This window comes from Vanellus vanellus (assembly GCF_965231255.1).
Source record: "Vanellus vanellus genome assembly, chromosome: 27".
In the NCBI taxonomy this organism is placed as follows: domain Eukaryota; kingdom Metazoa; phylum Chordata; class Aves; order Charadriiformes; family Charadriidae; genus Vanellus; species Vanellus vanellus.
In genome coordinates, this window is record NC_138932.1 from 2,747,205 (window position 1) to 2,766,656 (window position 19,452).

General features: G+C 59.5%; 1 protein-coding gene across 6 annotated transcripts in view; it reads right to left on the bottom strand.

Annotated features, from left to right (window-relative positions):
• MEF2D (myocyte enhancer factor 2D) overlaps positions 1 to 19,452 on the bottom strand; it is an 83,641-nt gene that overhangs the window by 16,026 nt on the left and 48,163 nt on the right. For 4 of the 6 annotated variants that reach the window (XM_082495931.1, XM_082495934.1, XM_082495933.1 and 1 more), the window contains exons 4-6: positions 15,455 to 15,658; positions 8,188 to 8,325; positions 3,207 to 3,417 (exon numbers count right to left, since the gene is read on the bottom strand). In XM_082495931.1, coding sequence (XP_082352057.1) covers positions 3,207 to 3,417; positions 8,188 to 8,325; positions 15,455 to 15,658 — 553 coding nt within the window. Of the gene's footprint in view, positions 1 to 3,206; positions 3,418 to 7,867; positions 8,003 to 8,187; positions 8,326 to 15,454; positions 15,659 to 19,452 lie in introns of all 6 variants that reach the window. The other 2 variants (XM_082495932.1, XM_082495935.1) reach the window with 1 other exon arrangement.

The window sequence follows — 19,452 nt, forward strand, 5'->3', positions numbered from 1 at the left end:
CCACGTGGGTGCCTGAGCGGGGATGGCAGCGGTTCCCCCCCTCCCCAAAAAAAAAACAGTTTACAACTTGAAAAAGGGCAAGGTGACCCCCAAAACGTGGTGGCTGCGGCACCGCAGCAGCCTCCCTTCTAGGGACGGGGATGCAAAGTCCCGGAGGAGGGATCCCAGCAGGATTTGGGGGCTGTGCCCTGCTGGGGGACCCCGCTTGCACCCCACACCCCACGTTGCCTCGGGTGAGCGATGCCGAGCCCCTTCCCAGCCCCCGTAAACCCCCTCGGCCGCCCTTCTCCCGCGCCGTCCCCGAGCCGACGGCATCGGGCAGCGCCGAGGTACCGACCCAACGCTCGGCTGCGCGTTTGCTTTGGAAACAACGCGGCAACGCTCGGCTCTCAGCTCGAGTGCGTTACTAAAAAAACCCAAGATTTAAGGGGCGGGGGGGGGGGGATTGGGGGGGCAACCACCAAAAAAAAAAAAAAGCTCTTCTAACATGCAAGAGCCTGGCTCCTATAAACAGGATTTCTTCCGTGGCCCAGGCAGCGAGTGAATGAGACGCAGATGGCCGGACTTGGAACACCTCTGCGCTCGCAACCGCAAAATTATCCCCCCCCCCCCCCCCCCTCCTTTCAAACGCACGGCGAGCGAGCTGGAAGCGGCTCTTTCTGCATTACAACGAAGCCTCTTTTTTCCCTTTTTTTTTTTTTTTTTTTTTCGGCAGAGGGGCCTGCGAGAGGGCAGGGGAGAGCCCCAGAGCCGGAGCGACGGCCGTCCGTGCCCGAAGAGGGCTCCGCCGCCCAACCTGGAGTGAGACGTTGTTCTTTGGGACCCGTCCTAGAGCTGAAAGACCCCTCTCCCCAGGGTCTGGGGGTCTCCCCTCCGGTACCTGAGCGCTTCCAGCCATCCCCGTGACGGGGCGGGGGGAGCAGTCAGCCAAAAAGCCGCCTTCGAACCGCGGCTCCTATCGCCCCCCGGCGCAGGCACCTCTTTCCGCTCGCACCCAACCTGCTTCTGGAGGCACCTCCCAGCCCTTCTCCCACCCCCCCCAACCCCTTTGCGAAGCCCCCCCCCCTCCTCCCTGAGCTCTCACAGCCCCCGGGGGGCCGCAGCCGAGTGCCCACCGCCCAGATGTCCGGGTGGTGACAGTCACCGGCTCTGCCATTTGCAGCCCGTGCGATTTTTACAGCCCATCTGTGACAACCGAAATAGCAGGCAGGGGCTTTCTGCACGCTGCTATTATTATTTATGATGGCACCGCGGGAGAGCCGGGCTGCGGTCACACGTCGTCGTCGTCCTCCCCCAACCCCACCGCTGCAGGGGACACGTGGGTGACGGAGCTCCTCTCCCCCAACCTGCCCTCCGCCACCCATCGCCGGTCCCCGCTGGAAACGACTGCTCCCTCCGATCTGTCAGCAGATCCGCATGAGTAATCGCTCGGCGACCAACTGCAACCGGCACAGCCCGACTCAGAAAAGCCCTTTTTAGGCAGCAGTCCCATGTCACCGGAGTGCCACCGGCGAGCGGGATGCCGGCAGCCACCCCCAAGCCTGGGAACAGTGCCGGGTGACTCATCTCCTTGCGCTGCCCAACCTCGAAACGGATCCCTGCGGGGATCCGGCTCCAAAAAGACCTTGGTAAGGCGGGGAGGGGGGGGGGGTCATCACCACCAGTTTGAGAGCAAGGCACAAACTGGGGGCATCAACCTCTGGCAGGAGGGAAGGAACAACACCCGTGGGCAACGACCCTTCCAGGGTGCTCCTGCCACCCACGGACGCAGGGACATGTCCTGTCAGCCATCAGGGGACGGAGGCGGCAGCGGCGTCCCCCACCTCCCGAGAAGCTACGCTAAGGCACATGGAGGACAGGGAGGTGACACGGGACAGCCAGCATGGCTCCACCAAGGGCAAGTCCTGCCTGGCCGACCTAGGGACCTTCTCTGGTGGTGTGACTACCTCAGTGGACAAGGGAAGAGCTACAGATGTTGTATGGATGCCCCACAACATCCATTCCCTAAATCTTCAATTCAGGATTTAGGATACAGATTTGATGGGTGGACTGTTCAGTGGATGAGGAACTGGTTGGATGGGGAACTGGTTGGATGGTCACATCCAGAGGGTAGTGGTCAATGGCACAATGTCCAGATGGAGATCAATGACAAGTGGAGTCCCTCAGGGGTCAGTATTGGCACCAGCAGTGTTTGACATCTTCATCAATGACATGGACAGTGGGATGGAGGGCACCCTCAACAAGTTTGCGGATGACACTGAGCTGAGTGGGGCGGTGACACACCTGAGGGACAGGATGCCATCCAGAGGGACCTGGACAGGCTGGAGAAGTGGGCCTGTGTGAACCTCACAAGGTTCAACAAGCGTGGGGTCCTGCACCCGGGTGGGGGCGACCCCCGGTCCCAGCGCAGGTGGGGATGGAGGGATGGAGAGCAGCGCTGCCGAGAGGGACATGGGGGTGCTGGGGGGGGGAAAGCCATCCACGAGCCGGCACCGTGCGCTGGAGCCCAGCGAGCCCCCGGCACCCCGGGCTGCATCCCCCGCAGCGTGGCCAGCAGGGCGAGGGGGGGTTGTGCCCCTCTGCTGTGCTCTGGGGAGACCCCCCCGCAGTGCTGCCTCCAGCTCGGGGGCCTCAGCGCAGGAGAGACATGGAGCTGGTGGAGTGGGGCCAGAGGAGGCCCCGGAGGTGCTGGGAGGGCTGGAGCCCCTCTGCTGGGAGGACAGGCTGGGAGAGGTGGGGGGGTCAGCCTGGAGAAGAGAAGGCTCCGGGGAGACCTGAGAGCCCCTTCCAGTGCCTAAAGGGGCTCCAGGAGAGCTGGGGGGGGACTCTGGGTCAGGGAGGGGAGCCGTGGGACGAGGGGGAACGGTTTGACACCAACAGAGGGGAGATTGAGATGAGATATTGGGAAGAAATTGTTGGCTGTGGGGGCGGTGAGCCCCTGGCGCAGGGTGCCCCGAGAAGCTGTGGCTGCCCCATCCCTGGAGGGGTTCAAGGCCGGGTTGGACGGGGCTGGGAGCAACCTGGGCTGGGGGGAGGTGGCCCTGCCCAGGGTAGTGGGTGGAACTGGATGGTCTTTCAGGTCCCTTCCAACCCAACCCAGTCCACGGTTCTACGATTCTGTGCCCCAGGCTCGGTGCTGCGGACCCAGCAAGGCTCTCGCAGGGAGGATGAGGAGAGGGGGTGCAAAGGGTCCCGGCGTGGCTCACCTGCGCTGGCCGGCCTCTGCGGCAGCCCCGGGGATACGGTGTTCCTCTGCAGCGCCGGTTGCTGCGGTGAGAGAAGCCGGGGGTCCGTCAGCGAGGAGGTCACCAGGGACTGGGTCACCAGCGAGCTGCCCGGGTTGCTGAACTGTAGCGTGTTTTGGTTGGTCACCGGCACCGTCACGGGCATGGCGAAGTTGGGCGCGGGCACTGCGGACTGAACAGAGAGCCGGGGGGTAAAAGGGGAGCAGGTACCTCTCTGAGCAAGAGCAGGTCTGATCCTGCATCGCAGCAGCAGCAGCATCACCCCACTGCTGAAAACAGAGGGGAGGGGGGGGGACATGACAGCCCAGAACCTCCCCAAACCCCCATTTCACTGCCGACCTGCACCGCTGCGCTTGCACCCTGCCCACGCCGGCATCGCGGAGGGACGCACCGGAGTCTGCACCCCACCAGGGATGACCGGGAAGAGCAATCGGCTCTCCACATCAAAGCTTTGCAACCAGCTGCTTCGGGCTCATTTTCAGGCCCTATTTATTTACCCCCAGGGTTTTTCGGGGGAGCCCGCGGAGAGGTGGCTGGAAACACCCCCAAACCATCAAGGCGGGCAGCGGCGGGGTGGTCCGGGCCCCACCAGCACCGAGTGCGGCTGAGCTCAGCGCTGCCCTTCGTCCCACCGCAGTGGCCAAGCAGCCCACAGGGATTTTACGAGGCCATTCCTCATCCAGTGGGATGGGAAGAGGAGCGCCTCTCCTACAAGAACAGGCGGAGAGAGTTGGGGGGGATCAGCCTGGAGAAGAGAAGGCTCCGGGGAGACCTCAGAGCCCCTTCCAGTGCCTAAAGGGGCTCCAGGAGAGCTGGGGGGGGACTCTGGATCAGGGAGGGGAGCGATGGGATGAGGGGGAATGGTTTGACACTGACAGAGGGGAGAGTGAGATGAGATATTGGGAAGAAATTGTTGCCTGTGAGGGCAGTGAGCCCCTGGCGCAGGGTGCCCCGAGAAGCTGTGGCTGCCCCATCCCTGGAGGGGTTCAAGGCCGGGTTGGACGGGGCTGGGGGCAACCTGGGCTGGGGGGAGGTGGCCCTGCCCGGGGCAGGGGGGTGGAACGAGGTGATCTTCAAGGTCCCTTCCAACCTCAACCATTCCATGATTCTATGAAAGAGCCGGCAGCGGATCGCCGCTTCAGACCGGCACTGCTGCCGGTGGCAGAGCATCTGGGAAAGGCTCGTTTTGCTCCGCACAGCCCTCGGGTGACACTGGGATCCATCCTGGCACCTCTGGGAGCTGCTGGGAAGGAGGAGGAGCTGACCCCGGGGAAGCAGGAGCATCGCTAAAGCCCTATCCTCAGCCGCAGGTCGAGGACCAGCTTCACCTACCAGCGTCCCCGCTGGAGCCAGACTCGCCGTGATTATCCCTGCCGTCTGTCTTATGTCACTGATTTGCTCTTCGTTAACAGGAGCAGGCACCTGCTTAGAGGCTTTAGCAAAGCCCCACTTTAATTTGCTGAGGGCTGGAGAGGCAGAGAAGCCCAGCGCCGCATGGGACCGTCACCGGGCCGGAGCTGGGACCGCACCGGAGAGGGCAGAGGAAACCGAGCATCCCCCCCATTGCTGCTGCCCTGCGGCCCCCTCCCCAAATCTGCTCCTAGACGGGTGATTCGCTTTTGGGGTAGAGGGGAGGACGGCACGATGGAGCAGGATGGTGCTCACCCACACCTCGCTGCTGGAAACCGCCCCCCCCAGCCTCTCAAGGGCATCCCGTCCTTCAGAGACATCCCGCGGCCGCAGCCGAAGCTCAGGGGATGGCGGTTCGCAGCCTCCGCCGCGGCATCGCCGCTCGAAGGGACCGGGGCTCGGCGTTACCCAGACCTTCACAGCCTGCCGTGGCCCGGGGAGGCGGGGGGGGGGGGGGGGGGGGGGAGAGCTGTAACGCGGAGCCCTCCCTCCGCGGCAGCAAACCGGGGAGGAGGACGATTTCTCGGGCGCCGCACGTGCAGCGTTGTGTAATAAATCACTGCAAAGGCGTCTGCCTGCGTGCACGTTCCCGGGAAGGGAAAGGAAAAGCTAAACCAAGCCCCCCCACCCCCCCCCCCCCCACCGCCACCACGCATCGCATCCGAAGCAACGCCGTGATAAAGCCGGGAGGTGGATACACCAACGGGAGAGCGCATTTTTCCTTTTCATCTGTTATTTATCCCATTGCACCTTCAAACAAGCCTCGGGCTGACGCTGAGACGCGCAGCCGGGCCACCAGCTGAGCGGTCCCAGGTCCGTCCCTGTCCCCCCCGACATCACCCTAAGGAGGACACAACCCCACATCAGTCCAAAATCCGGGGAAGAAGGTTGGGGTGGGGGGTGGGGGGGAGTTGCACACATCAGCCAAACCTCAACCATCTCCGTTGTCATTAAAAGCGATTACAAACACCAAACGCCGAAGCCACTCCGCAGCGACCGAGGCGGTTGTTAAGCCCCCCCCCCCCCCACCCCCCCCCCCGGCCGCCGAGACTGGTTAGTTCTCGTCACACACCAAACCAACCCAGCCGGTTAAAATGGAAAAGCATCTCCTCCCGCACCCGCTCGCCCTGCGTCACTCGGTCCCCGAATGCGCGGGGAGGTTTAGTGGGGGAGCCCGACGTTGCGCCCGCGACGACGGAGCGCTCAGCGCCCGAACGCCACCGACCCAAACGGTTTTAGGGCAGGAGCCGGTCCTTTGGGTGCTGCCTCCGGCGATGGGAGCCTGCGCGGAGCCCTCCCTTTGGGGCGGAAAAATACAGATGCTAAGCGGTCCCCGCTCGCCGGGGTCGTTTCGCACCGAGGATAAAGCTCTGCGGGTTTTTTTTCCACCTGTTTTACCCCAAGCGGCACGGCTTGTGCCAGGCACCGGGGCCGTACCCCCAACCTGTTGTCCCCCCCGCCCCCCCCCAACCGGTGAAACCAGGGGGGAACCTCCGGGAGGCGGAGGCAGAGCCGAACCTCGCGGGGGCTAATGCTGCTCTAAAGCCGCCCCCGAGGGCTGAGCTGGGGCATCTCTACCCCGTTTCACCCCCCCCTCCGCCCCCAGGCTCTCCCAGGGCTCGGGGCAGCACACCCAGGGACGGAGATGCAGATTTGGGGGTCCTCGGGAGGCTCCCCGGAGCGCCGCGGCGCTCGCCTGCTGAGTCAGCAAAACGAAGAGCCCTGCGTTTCACAAGACCTAACGCTCAAGAAAAGCCGGAATTTGAACCTGGGGAGGGGGGGGGGTTTTGCAAAGCACAGAAGGGCGGATGATTGTTTTTAGGGGGGTGGTGTGGTGTAATTTTGGCAGTGCCGCATCCAGCCCTCGAAAACGAGCCTCCTTTCCGCTCCTGGCGGCATTAATTATGGCTGCAGCGACTCGGGGCTAATCCCTCCGAAGAAGCCGTGCCTGCATCAACGGTCTCTGCTCCCTGGAACTAACGACTAATTTGAAACGTGTCCCCCTCCTCCTCCTCCTCCTCCTCCTCCTCCTCCTCCCCATCTCCTGACACAAATCCCTTTCGGCGCTGTCCTGATGCCACCCCGGTGACGGCTCTGGGATCACAGGCTAAAACCTCCCTGGGATTTCTGCCACGGCCACCAGCTGCCCCGAGGGCTCGGGGGATTTGGGAGGGGAATTAATGCGGAATAGCCCAAACCGGGCCGAGTCTTGCGGGGATGTGAGGGGATGGCATCCGCTGCCAGCTCGTACGAACGCTGGGGTCTTAATCCAGGCAAAAAGCACTTTTTTTTTTGGGGGGGGGGAAACGGGCAAAAAAGGAAGCCCTAATGCTGTATTTGCCATAAAGGTGGGGAAAATCGTGATAATCTCCTGAGCGGAGCCAAGGAGGCTCGGGAATGCCGGAGGGGTCAGCACCCACCATGAGCTCATATGAATTCTGGGTCTTAAGCCGGGCAAAAAGCCCTTTTTTGGGGAGAAAAGGGGCAAAAAAAGGACACCCTAATCCTGTATTTGTGCTAAAGGAGGGGAGAATAGCGATATCCTCTTGCATGGAGCCAAGGAGGCTTGGGAATGCCGGATGCATCGGCACCCACCATCAGCTTGTATGAATTCTGGGTCTTAACCCAGGCAAAAAGCCCTTTTTGGGAGGAAAAGGGGCAAAAAAAGGAAGCCCTAATCCACTACTTGCACTAAACAACAGGAGAATAGTGATATCCTCCTGCGTGGAGCCAAGGTGGATCGGGAATGCCGGATGCATCAGCACCCACCATCAGATCACGTGAATTCTGGGTCTTAACCCAGGCAAAAAGCCCTTTTTGGGGGGAAAAGGAGCAAAAAAAGGATACCCTAATCCTGTATTTGTGCCAAAGGAGGGGAGAATAGCGATATCCTCCTGCGCGGAGCCAGGGAGGCTCGGGAACACCAGAGCTAATGGGAACGGTTTTCCCAAGGGTTGTTCCTGCTTCTCCGGGTGGGGGAGAGGAGGGACCCTCATGGCCCCTCGTGCATCTCACCCGTCAGCCCCGGGGTGCTCTCGGGGCGGGGGGGCTGCGCGCATTGGGCTCCCAGGGCACGGCAAAGCAAAGCCATGCAAAATCCATTCCCCCCTGCCGACCCCGGCACCCGGAGGCATCCGGAGAAGGGCAAAGGTTGGGGGGGGGGGGGGGAAGGAGGGGGGCGGGCAGAGGGCTGCAGACCACCAGCTACTCACTGCGAGCCGGTAATTCTGCATCATTTTATCAAATTCCTCATCAATCTTTTTATATTTCTCTTCCGTCTGCGGGGTCAACGCAAACACTTCATCCCCTTCCGGGCTCTCGCACTCCCTGTGCTTCTTGTTCAGCGCCTGTTACGTTTTGGGGACGGGGAAGGGGGACACGGGGGAGGGGGTGTCGGGGAGGGACGAGGTTGGGGGGGGGGGGGGAAATCGAACGGAAGAAAAACGAAACAAAAACAAACAAACAAACAAAACAAAACAAAAAAAAAAAGAACATATAATGAAGGTTTTCCGGCCACGGGGCAGATACTTACACCGTAGCGCTTGAACAGGATATCCAGATCTTCGCTGCCTTTACGGTATTTATCCTCCATCAAGGGGCTCTGGTCTATCGAGTCATCGCCGTCGGGCTCCGGGCTGTCACAGCCGTTAAAACCTTTCTTTCTTAACGTCTGAAAACACAATCGGGATAGTTTGAGATCTGGGAGTGGGGATTGGGGGACGGGGGGGGGGGACAGGGGAACACCGGCAGCTGCCTGAGATGGGCAGGTCCCATCCCCCTCTTCCCAAAACATCCCCCGGACTGGCCCAAACGAACACTTTCGCCCCGAGATGTGGTCGACCGCATTGGGGGAGTCAGGATCCGGCCCCTCGGGTTAATTTAGAGGCACGCCGGGGTGGCTCTAATTAAGGAATTACAACGCGGGAAGGATGGACGGAGAGCAACTTCTTTGCTTTCAAAGGATCCGTTTACGCCGGAGCAGAATTTGGCCCCGTCTCAGCTCAGACGCATTCGTCACTTACGATGACTACAACGCCAAGGAGGGGAAATAAACCTCGACGCTATCTGCTCTCCTGCTAAAAATAAGGGAAAACCATCTTAAAAATGAGGAAAAAAAAAAAAAAAAGCGAAATAAAATAATAAGCCGAACCAGGCGGGTGGCAAAGGTCGGACTGTGGCACAGCGAACCCGGGGCGGGGGTGACACGGGGAGGGGGGTGACGGTGACAACCCCCCCACTGCGCCAAGACCAGCAGCAAAGGTGCTGCGGCGCGTTAACGATGCGCCATCTCCTCCCTTCGTTAACAGCCGCCTGGTTAATCACGCGCTCAGGTACATGGGGGGGTGGGGGGAAGCCCCAAAAGTTCCGCGGCGGTGTTCGGTAGCCAATTTGCAGCTTCGCGTTCCGCACGTACATTTAATCAGTCTATTTTCAAAATACCAAAAGCAATTAAGCGTTATTATGGAACCAGCACTTGCCAATTTATTTCTATTTTTTTTTTTTTTTAATTTTTTCTTTTTTTTTTTAGAAGTCAAAGCTACAGAATTTCCTGGAAGTCTTCAGCTCTTTTTATGCCAAATTCAGCTGGGAGAAAAAAAAAAAACAAACCAAACCAAACCAAAAAAAAAAAAAAAACCAAACCAAAAAAACCGACTTGACGATTCTCCTCTGTCTTCCTAAACAGTAACAAATCTCTCTCTTTTTTTCTTTTTTTGGCCAAAACGGATCCTGGAGTGGTTCTACATCTACCTGCGAGCTCCGGGAAACGCAGAGCTTGTCCGGGGAATATTTGCTGGAGCGGTCAAGCACCAAACTCACCCCTCGGCCTGTTTTCCATCCGGCTGAAGCTTTCCCCAATATTTTCAATTAAAATTACTCCTTATTTTAATTTTACCGCTCGTTATTTTCACCTGCAGAGGGGAAATGTCCTCACCCACGTCCAGTTCCCCCAGTGAAGGTGCTGGTTCGCTCCTGACCGTGGCGGCATCTAAAGCCCTGTTTGGCATCACCACTAATTCCGGCTACCTGATAATTAGTACCTAATTACCTAATAATAATCCCTGGTACCCCTAATTTTTTGTAATTTATTGTCTCTTTACGGAGAAGGGCAGTGGGAATCCGAGTCATTGGCACCAACAGGAGGTTCTCGGGGCTTTTCCTGCAGGTTCCCGAGGATTTTTCCCTATTATTTTGCTATTTCTGTACGTGTCCTTGGTTGGTTTTAGAACGGGCCAAAAAAAGGAACGGCTGCTGCCGGTGGGGAAGGAACAGCTTTGCTTTTTGCTGTTTTTTTGCGGATTTTTTTTTCCCCCGAATTCTTTTGTTTCGCCGCTGCAGTCGAAAGACGGAAAGTTGAGCTTTACTTTAAAAAAAAAAAAAAAACAACAAACAACAAACGAAAAACACCCCAAGTTTTTTTCCCTCTTTCTCTTTCAGAGGCAAAATGGAAACAAAAATAAAAAAGTCGTTCCGTGAGCAGTGGAAGGGATGAAGCCGGGTTTCCTCTGGGAGCCGGTTGGGGAGATTCTCTGGTGTCTAATAGGGGGCTGTGCCCACCTGGAGGCGGTTCTCTTTACCGGGGCAGTAACGGGGATGTCTCGCCTCTGCGCCCCCATCCCTGCTGGGGAAAGGTGACGGTAATTCCTCGCGTCCCTGGAAGCCCCTCTCCCCGGCCAAAGACTTCCAGCGGGTTCGGGAGTCGGGGAGATGCGACGAGCAACCTCCATCCCCCGGCGCCCTCGAAGAAGGGAACGAACCTCACAACTGAATTTTTAAGCCGCGACATCCTTCTCCTTTTTCTAAAATCTGCAGCGGCGAAGGGGCCCGGGAGGTTTTTCCGGCTCCCCCGGCTCTGCCCCATATTTACCGCAGGGAAAAGCAACGCGGCAGCCGCCGCCGGGCCTCCGCGTTTTGCCGTTTCGAAAGTCCGGGTGAAATCATCCCGGGGGTTATTCCCGCAACGGGGAAAAGCGGAGCAACGGGGCGAACGCGGCTCCGTCCGCCCAGACCCAGAAAACCTCCTCCGAGCAGCTCACGGCATCGGCCCCTCTCTGCCTTTCCAAAAGTCCTTCTCTCTGTGGGTCTAATATATTTGGTGGTGGCGGTGCCACCGTCGCCGCTCCCGTAGGAAACCCACCGGCAGCCCCGGGAAGCATCGAGCCGGTGGCGCACGGGGTGGAGGAAAAACCCTTCGCGGGCGCCGCAGGCAGCGCGAGATCGGGTTAAAACCTTCGGCACAGCGCGGGGCTGCCGGAGCCACCGGCAGGGAGGGCAACGGGGGGACGGGGACGGGCTCCAGAGCCGGATGGGGGACGATGGGCAGCACGGTGGGACGGGAGCACCGGAGGCGGTGGGGGAGCGGAGCCCGAGCCGCAGCAGGACAGGAGCTCAGGCAGCGCGGCTTCGCGGCGATGTGCTGCTCCGGAGGAAAAAAAAAAAAAAAAAAAAAAAAAAAAGAAAGATTTGGGACAACAAAATGCCGTTTCCAGCCAGCCGAGCGTTGGCTGCTGGGTTTGGGGTTGGTTTGGGTTTTTTTTTTGGGGTGGGGTGGGGAGTGGGGGGTGTTTTTGGTTGGTTTTTTTTTTTTTTTTTGAGAAATAAAAAAAATGCCCGTACCACATTTTCAGCTTTTTGACAAGATGATGTCAAAGGGAAACAATCCCGCTGGAGCAAGAATCAAACCCGAAGATTCCCATTTTCGGGATATCGGCAAGGTCTTTGAGAAAAAGAGCAGGGAAGGGCCAGCCGGCGTGGCTTTCCTCCGCGTTCCTCCTCGTTCCCTTCTCCAGAGGGAAAAGGAGAAGATGCAAAGAGGCAGGAAACCTTTTTGTCACGGGGTTGCGTCCAGTGGAACACGACTGTTTTGCAGAGAGATTTAAATCCAGTTCCTTCCCAGCAGAAAATTTCCAAAGGAGAAAACCAGGGTGAGAACTTGACATGGAAAAAAAACCCAAAAAACAAAACCAAAAAAAAAAAAAACCAAAAAAAACCCTGCTCATCATCAACCTGTCTCCCAGCTGTCCCCAGGTCCCCCCCCAAGGCAGGACCCGCTTTTCCAGGCCACGGTCCCGCTCCCGGGATGCCAGCCCGGCCGGGAGCGGGTCTCCAGCCCGAGGAGGGGGAGAGAGCAGCAGGAAACGCAGAACATGCGAGAGGAAACGATGCTCGACCAGGATGTGCTCGACTTCCCTTAGGGGACGGAGACTCAACCGCCCGCCCCGGCTCCGGGGGAGTCTGGAGGAGGAGGAGGAGGGTGAAGGTGAGCAGGAGGATGACGAGGATGATGAGGGTGAGGATGAGGACGAGAACGAGGAGGAGGGTGAGGAGGAGGGTGAGGATGAGGATGAGGGTGAGGGTAAGGATGAAGATGAGGAGGAGGAGGGTGAGGAAGAGGAGGAAGAGGAGGAGGAAGGTGAGGATGAGGACAAGGACAAGGAGGAAGGTGAGGATGAGGATGAGGATCAGGGTGAGGATGAGGACGAGGGTGAGGATGAGGATGAAGATGAGGGTAAGGAAGAAGAAGAGGAGGAAGGTGAGGATGAGGGTGAGGAGGAGGGTGAGAATGAGGATGAGGATGAGGGTGAGGAGGAGGGTGAAGACGAGGGTGAGGATGAGGACGAGGACAAGGGTGAGGAGGAGGATGAGGATGAGGGTAAGAATGAAGATGAGGAGGAGGAGGGTGAGGAAGAGGAGGAAGAGGAGGAGGAAGGTGAAGATGAGGACAAGGACAAGGAGGAGGGGGAGGAGAAGGGGGAGGAGGAGGATGAGGGTGAGGATGAGGACGAGGACAAGGGTGAGGAGGAGGACGAGGGTGAGGGTGAGGAGGATGAGGATGAGGGTAAGGATGAAGATGAGGGTGAAGAAGAGAAGGAGGAGGAAGGTGAGGATGAGGGTGAGGATAAGGATGAGGAGGAGGGTGAGGATAAGGAGAAGGATGAGGGTGAGGATGAGGGTAAGGGTGAGGATGAGGACGATAAGGATGAGGATGATGAGGAGGATGAGAGTGACAGGGAGGGTGAGGGTGAGGATGAGGCTGCCTCTGCACTTCGCCGCCTCCCCAGCATCGTGCAAAACACCCGATTTTACGCACCCTGGGCAACGACAACCCCGAGAAGGAGAATTAGGGAAAATCCAGCACACACCCCCCCCCCCCCACCTCCGAGACATTTAGCCGAGGAAGGGAAAGAAATCGCTGTGTGACTTTAACTGGCTGCGGAGCATCCCCGTGCCCGGCGAGCTCTGCTCCCGTCCAAGTCCCTTATCAGCGACTGGCACGTCAGCCGGGCTGCGAGGAAACGAGAAGCGACAGCGAGGAGCAAAGCCGGCGTGATCCCAGCCCGGGCGCGCACGTGGCACCCAGCGTGCCTGTCTGGGGACCTCAGCTGTCCCCCGCCTGATTAAGGAAACCCCCCTCTCTGCATTAAGAGAGATTTTCTCAGACTTAAAAAGCTTGCGATGACCGGGAACGGAGAGAGCCACAGGGGTTGCGTGGCTGAATCCCGCTCCCCGCTCTCCGGCACGGCGGAAACACGGAGGTGACCCCCCCTCAACCTCCCGCCCCAGAAGACGGTCCCCAAAAGGCAGCCGGGGTGTTGTACCCCTCTTTGGTACGCTCATCCCAGAGGATAAACTCATCCAGGGGGATAAACCCCTCAAGGGCATCCCTGTACCGCGCGTGTGTGTCCCCGGTGCCCCCCGTGGGCTGCACCTCCCCGGGGCCAAAAAAAAAAAAAAAAAAAAGAGGGGGGGGGGGATATCTCATCTTTTTAAAACATAATTTGAACAGACCAATTTGTACCGCCCAGAGTTGGTGGTACCAGTGCCTTTGGCCCCCAGGAGCGCCCCCTCCCCCCGCCCCCAGCCTGGCCGGGAGAGGAGACCCCGGCTCGGCACAGCCTCCGGAGCCACCGCTCGTTCCCCCTCCGCCTGGAAAATCAAATCAAGAGGATTCTGCCTCGATTCACCCAGATCCCGGGTGCTCCTCATCCTTTCCGAGGTGCTGCCGGAGCCATCCAGGGTGGCATCCCTCCGGCAGAAAGGGGCCACGGGCGCTACCGGGACGGCAGATGGATGCAGCGGGCCCTTCAAATCCACTTAAAATCATATTTGGTAGCAAATTCACAGCCTGTGTCTTCACGGCTCTATAAACGCTTGACGCCGGGGAAACTTCGAGGATGTGGAGATTCCCTTGGAAGAGTCGAGTTCGACTGGGAACCACCAAGAAACATGAGAGAAATTGGGACTGTGCGCGGTTGGGGACAAAGCCCGAACGTGGGCGAGGGGAGACGGTTACGGGGGAGACGGAAATCAGCACCAGGAGCAGGAACGGTCCCCCGGGACGGGGGATTTACGAGAGAAAAGAGGGAAAAAACATGGCAGAGGAGCCCTAACCCCGCTGCAAGACGAGACGGGGACGGGGAGGGACGTTGGAGCGGCTTCAAAACCCTCCTGCGCCCCAGCGGGTTTCGCTCCGAGGCGGCTCTGCCGGCGCGACGTGCCGAGCCCGGCGCGGTTGGGCTCTTTTTCTTGCCATCCACCAATATCCTTCCGCTCCCGATGTTCCTCTCCTCGGCTTTGGATGCGGATCCAGCTTTTCATGTGGTGCAAACACAGTATTTCTTTGGGTGCCAAGGACTGCGTGTAACTTGTCGGCTTGGGAGTGTTTGTATCTTGGACCATAAGGGAACAGAGAACGCTGCCCAAAATGTTTACGGTATTTTTAGGCCAAGACAAATCTGTTCCGACGTTGCGAGCGCCGCAGGCTGAGCATCCCGGAGAGGCTGCGCTGACGAGCACGGCGGGGAACCGTGCCTGCAAAAACCCCGGCCTTTTCGCAGCGGACGGGCGCTACCTGGCTCAAAAGGGCCAAAAAGGACATTTTGGAATTATTTCTAAGACCGTGCGCCGGCAGAACAGTCTCCAGACGCCGGTAGGTGCTGTCGGTTGCTTGGCCGCGGCTCACCCCACTTCTGCGGCAGGACGTCGGTGGGAACCGGGTGGACAACGAGGTGAAAACCTCCAGTCCGAACCTCTCAAAAAGACGTTTTGCAGAGAAAAAAAAAAAAAAAAAAAAAAAAACCAAAATAGAAGGAAAAAAGCGCAAGATTGAGGAGGTCGGTTGGTTTTTTTTCCCTTCTCCTTCACCAAATCAAAGCCTGAGCACGCTGCGCGAGATGCGCCACGCCGGAGGAGGAACACGGCCGTGGCGGTGGCGAGGTTTGGGCATGGTGGCGTTGGCAGCGCTGGGGTTGGTCAGACCGGACTCGCCATCCTTTGGAGACCCACGAAGTGCAGCCGGACAAGTCTTGAGCAACACCGCCTCCCCCTGAGGTTGGCCGTGCTTTGAGCAGGGGTCGGACCAGAGGAACCCAAAGGACCCTCCCAACCCGCATCACTCCGTGATTCAGCCGTGGGCGCCCTCCTACAACCCCACCGCGCGTGTCGGAAACAGCGGAGAGGGGCCGCCCCAAGGCACCCCAGCCCAGCGGCCCCAGGAGATGCCTCCAAAACCATCCACGCTTTGCCTGGACCACGGGGAAGTCCCACAAAGCAAACCCGCACCTCAATTTTACAACAGGAGATCAACGCAGAACTCGAGACAGCCTCAAACTCCACCACCCAGAACGGAATATTTTTGTAGGTTGGACTAAAAAGATGCAAAACGAGCCCGGCACCGGGTGTCGGAGATCTCCTCGCACCCATCCCCACCCTGTACCGACCTCCCGCACCCGGCTGCGGTGCCGGACCCGGCCCTGACTCCACCGCAACGGCAAAGCCGGGGAGAGGAGGGGCGGCCTCACCTCGATGATGTCCGCGTTGGTCCGGCTCTCGTGGGGCTCGTTGTACTCGGTGTACTTGAGCAGCACCTTGTCCATGTCGGTGCTGGCGTACTGGAACAGCTTGTTGGAGTGGTTGAAGATGATCAGGGCGATCTCGCAGTCGCACAGGACGCTCAGCTCGTAGGCTTTCTTCATCAAGCCGAACTTGCGCTTGGTGAAGGTCACCTGAAAACAAGGAGAACGGCGGTCAGAAGCCGTACCCACGCTGCCACGGACCTGACGCCGCCCGGAGAAAACTGGGATGACCACCGGAGAAGTTGCAAAAGGAAAGGGGAAGGGCAGAGGGAATCTTTTGTCCTTAGTTTCCCCAACTGGACAACCACCCCGAGCTCTCCTCTCTCACCACCCTCTTCCAACCGGTTCCTACCACTGCCTATTTCGGGATCCTCCAAAGGCAGACGCTCCACAAGCACAAAGATGATTATCAGTGTTGGAAATCACGTATTGCCAAATCGAAAGAAAATAAATTTCAGCAAAATCCCCAGCAGAGCTACCATCTGTCCGGGGGCTGCGGCTTGTTGGTTGTTGGGTTGTTTGCTTTTTTTTTTTTTTTTACAAAAAAAAAAAAAAAAAGAGTTGAATATTCAAGCAGCGGCGATTTCATCCTCACTCGCTGCAGCACCCCGGGAGCCGCAGAGCCCGGGGGGGTGGGGGGGGGAGATCAGCCCCCCCCCCCCCCCCTCCCGGAGCAGCTCAGGGTGCTGCTCCCCACCACTCGCCCACCCCACCCCATCCCTCTCCTGCTTCCCAGCACCCACTTATCCTGGGAGGCTGCGCTGCCCAAAGGCACCCCGAGCCCCCCGCACCGGGTGCCTTGCCGTCCCCAAAACCTCGTTGGGGCATTTTTCCGTGTTGCCTGCCCGCCCGGGGTCACCATGCCTGCATCCCTGGCTCTCCTTGGGCCGTCATTAGATGCCGTCAGCTAACGAGGCATCTTTTGCAGGACTGGGGGACGGGGATGGAGCTAGGCACGGGTTCCAAAAACCCGCTCCAGATGCTGGGCAGACGTTGGGGCCGTGTCTCCCAGCCCACGTTCCACTCTCGCCGCTCCTAACAGGACCCAGCTGGTGGGGAGGGAGCTGGTTTGGGGGCTCTCCATCCCGGCTGCAGCGGCTGAAGGTCCCTCGCTGCTGGGGAAAGGCGCGATGCTTGGCCAACGTCCTCTCCACAAATAAAAATTTAAAAAAAAAAAAAAAAAAAAGGAAAATAAAAGGCAGGGAGGTCAGCGCATTGCTTTAAGCATCGCTCTCGGGGGGACTGAAGCAGCAACCCGGGGAAGGGCTGGAGATGAGCTGAGATGGCCCCGGGTGCGAGAGCTGCTCCCTCACCCCGCGCACGGGAGGGCTCGACCCCACTCAGGGCCTCCGCCGCCGCATCGATTTTGCGGCTGAACAGCGTAAATTCGCTGCGTTGCGGGAGGAGAGCGGAGGAGGCTGTGGCCTCCACTCAACTCCAGTTAGAGGCGTTACGGTCGCCCTCCAAAGAGCTTAACCCGCAGCTTCTCCATCCGCCATGGCGGTGACGAGCATCGCCGCCGCGATGCCACCGGCAGCACCCGGCACGCACCCAACCAGGGCGCTGCACCCCGCGCCGAGCACCCCGAGAGACGGAGGCACATCCCTGGGCACGCACGGCGTGGCTCGGAGCCGCCCGTCCCTCCCTGCCATCTCCCGGAGATGATTAAGCAGTAACGAGATTCGGCTCTAATCGTCTCAGCTCAGAAAGTGCAGGGCTGGCACCCCGCGCCGCTGCTCCCCGCCACGTGCACCCGCTCGCACCGCGGCCGGGCTGCGAGCGCCGGCGCTCACGTTGCCGGTGTCTGCCCCGGCTGCGGTGCACTGTGACGCAAATTAAATTACTTGAGGGCCAGCGCCAGTGTCATCGGCAATTCCCTCTTCCCGGAGGCATGTGGGACCTCTTGGCCACCCGAACTCGCTGCTGCCGGGCGCTGGTCTTGGCTGCTCCCAGGAGTGAGGCGGAGGCGGCAGTGCCACACCGCAGCCATTGCCGCACCGTATGACTTCAGGTGGGACCCAACTGTGGTTTGGCTCCTGCAGCAGGACAGGCACTAATCATAGAACCATGGAAGGGTTTGGGTCGGAAGGGACCTTAAAGCCCATCTCATTCCACCCCCTGCCCTGGGCAGGGCCACCTCCCCCCAGCCCAGGTTGCTCCCAGCCCCGTCCAACCCGGCCTTGAACCCCTCCAGGGATGGGGCAGCCACAGCTTCTCGGGGCACCCTGCGCCAGGGGCTCACCGCCCCCACAGCCAACAATTTCTTCCCAATATCTCATCTCACTCTCCCCTCTCTCAGTGTCAAACCGTTCCCCCTCGTCCCACGGCTCCCCTCCCTGACCCAGAGTCCCCCCCCAGCTCTCCTGGAGCCCCTTTAGGCACTGGAAGGGGCTCTGAGGTCTCCGCGGAGCCTTCTCTTCTCCAGGCTGACCCCCCCACCTCTCCCAGCCTGTCCTCCCAGCAGAGGGGCTCCAGCCCTCCCAGCATCTCCAGGGCCTCCTCTGGCCCCGCTCCACCAGCTCCATGTCTAAAACCAACCCAGGGCTCCCCACCACCGTTTCTGGTCCCACATCCCCGCTAGAGACCGGCTGCTCTGCCACAGCTCCGGCAGAAGCCGCAGCCCGGCACAACGCGCCTCACCGTCCCCCGCCGAGACGGCCCCGCTGCTCTGACTCACGCTGGAAGCAGCCCGAGGAGCCCTCGAGAGGAAAACACACGGTGTCTTCGCCAAGACAGAGGGAACAGCCGAGGGCGGTTGTTCCTGCAGCCGCCAGTGCCGGGGACACCTCGCCAAAAAACACCTTGCCGGGTGCCACGAGCCCGCTGGGCCACCGAGATGGGAGATGACAGGGTGACACCAAGGCGCGCGAGCAAGGGGGCAGCTCTTGGCCATGAAGACTAGAAAGAAGGGGTGTTGGCCTTGAGCAACGTCGGAGAACATGGGGTTACCTGCCCCAAATCAACCACCGACTGGAGCGGAGCCAAGCAGAACCCAACGCACCAACTCCTCCCTCTGGGGACGAGGGGATAACCCCTCTGCAGACAGGGACAGGGCGGAGGAGCACCCCTCTGTCCTGGCGCCCGCACTTCTTGAAAAGAAAAGCAGAGATTTACCATTTAGCCATCCCCGGCGCACAAAAGCAGCAACAAATGCCGCCCCTGCGCATCTACCTGTGACCCGGGACAGAAACCCCAAACCTTCCCCTGCCGCCGTGCACGAGCCTCGTCGAGAAGAATTAACCTTATAAGTCTAAGAGGGTAATCAAATCTCATGCTTCAGGGCGTAAGCCGATCACCAAAGGGGTCAGGAAGGAATTACGGCCCCACACTAGCAGGGGATTTTTGCCTTTCCCCTGATGTAGACCATATTGGCCATCGCCAGAGTCAGCAGGTTGGCCCTGAAGGACTGATGGTCTGATCTGTTATGGCAAATCCTCTCCAGTAATTCCTCTAATGACATTAGTGACTCTTACTTGCTCTCCTCCCTTGGTTTTGGCTTCTGCTGGAATTCTGGTCTCCTCCGCGCGGGTTCCTGGTCCGTGCGACCATGGGAGGCAAAAGCCCGGGCGTGCGCAGGGACGGACGCGCTGACGCCGTCGGTTGGGTGCGAGGTGCGTGGGAAGAGCTTCACCCCGCAGCAAAGGCTTTGGGGAGCCTCAGCTCAACCTCAACTCTTCCTGAGGTTCCCAACGCCAAGGCGGCCCCAAACCACCGGTATTGCTGAATTCCGCTTGCAGCGCGAGTGGAAACACAGGCGCCGAGAGCGGCTCTGCCTCCACCTCCTTGCACGATCGCCGGTGAATCCTTCCTTCTCCAGCGCATCCAGGCACTATTCCCATTCCCCATCCCTCTCTCGCCCGACACGCGCAGGTTGCGGCGCGCGCCGAGGATGATGCACGCTGGCCCGCCGCGGCTGGAGCTGCAAGACCTACGTTTCCAGCAGC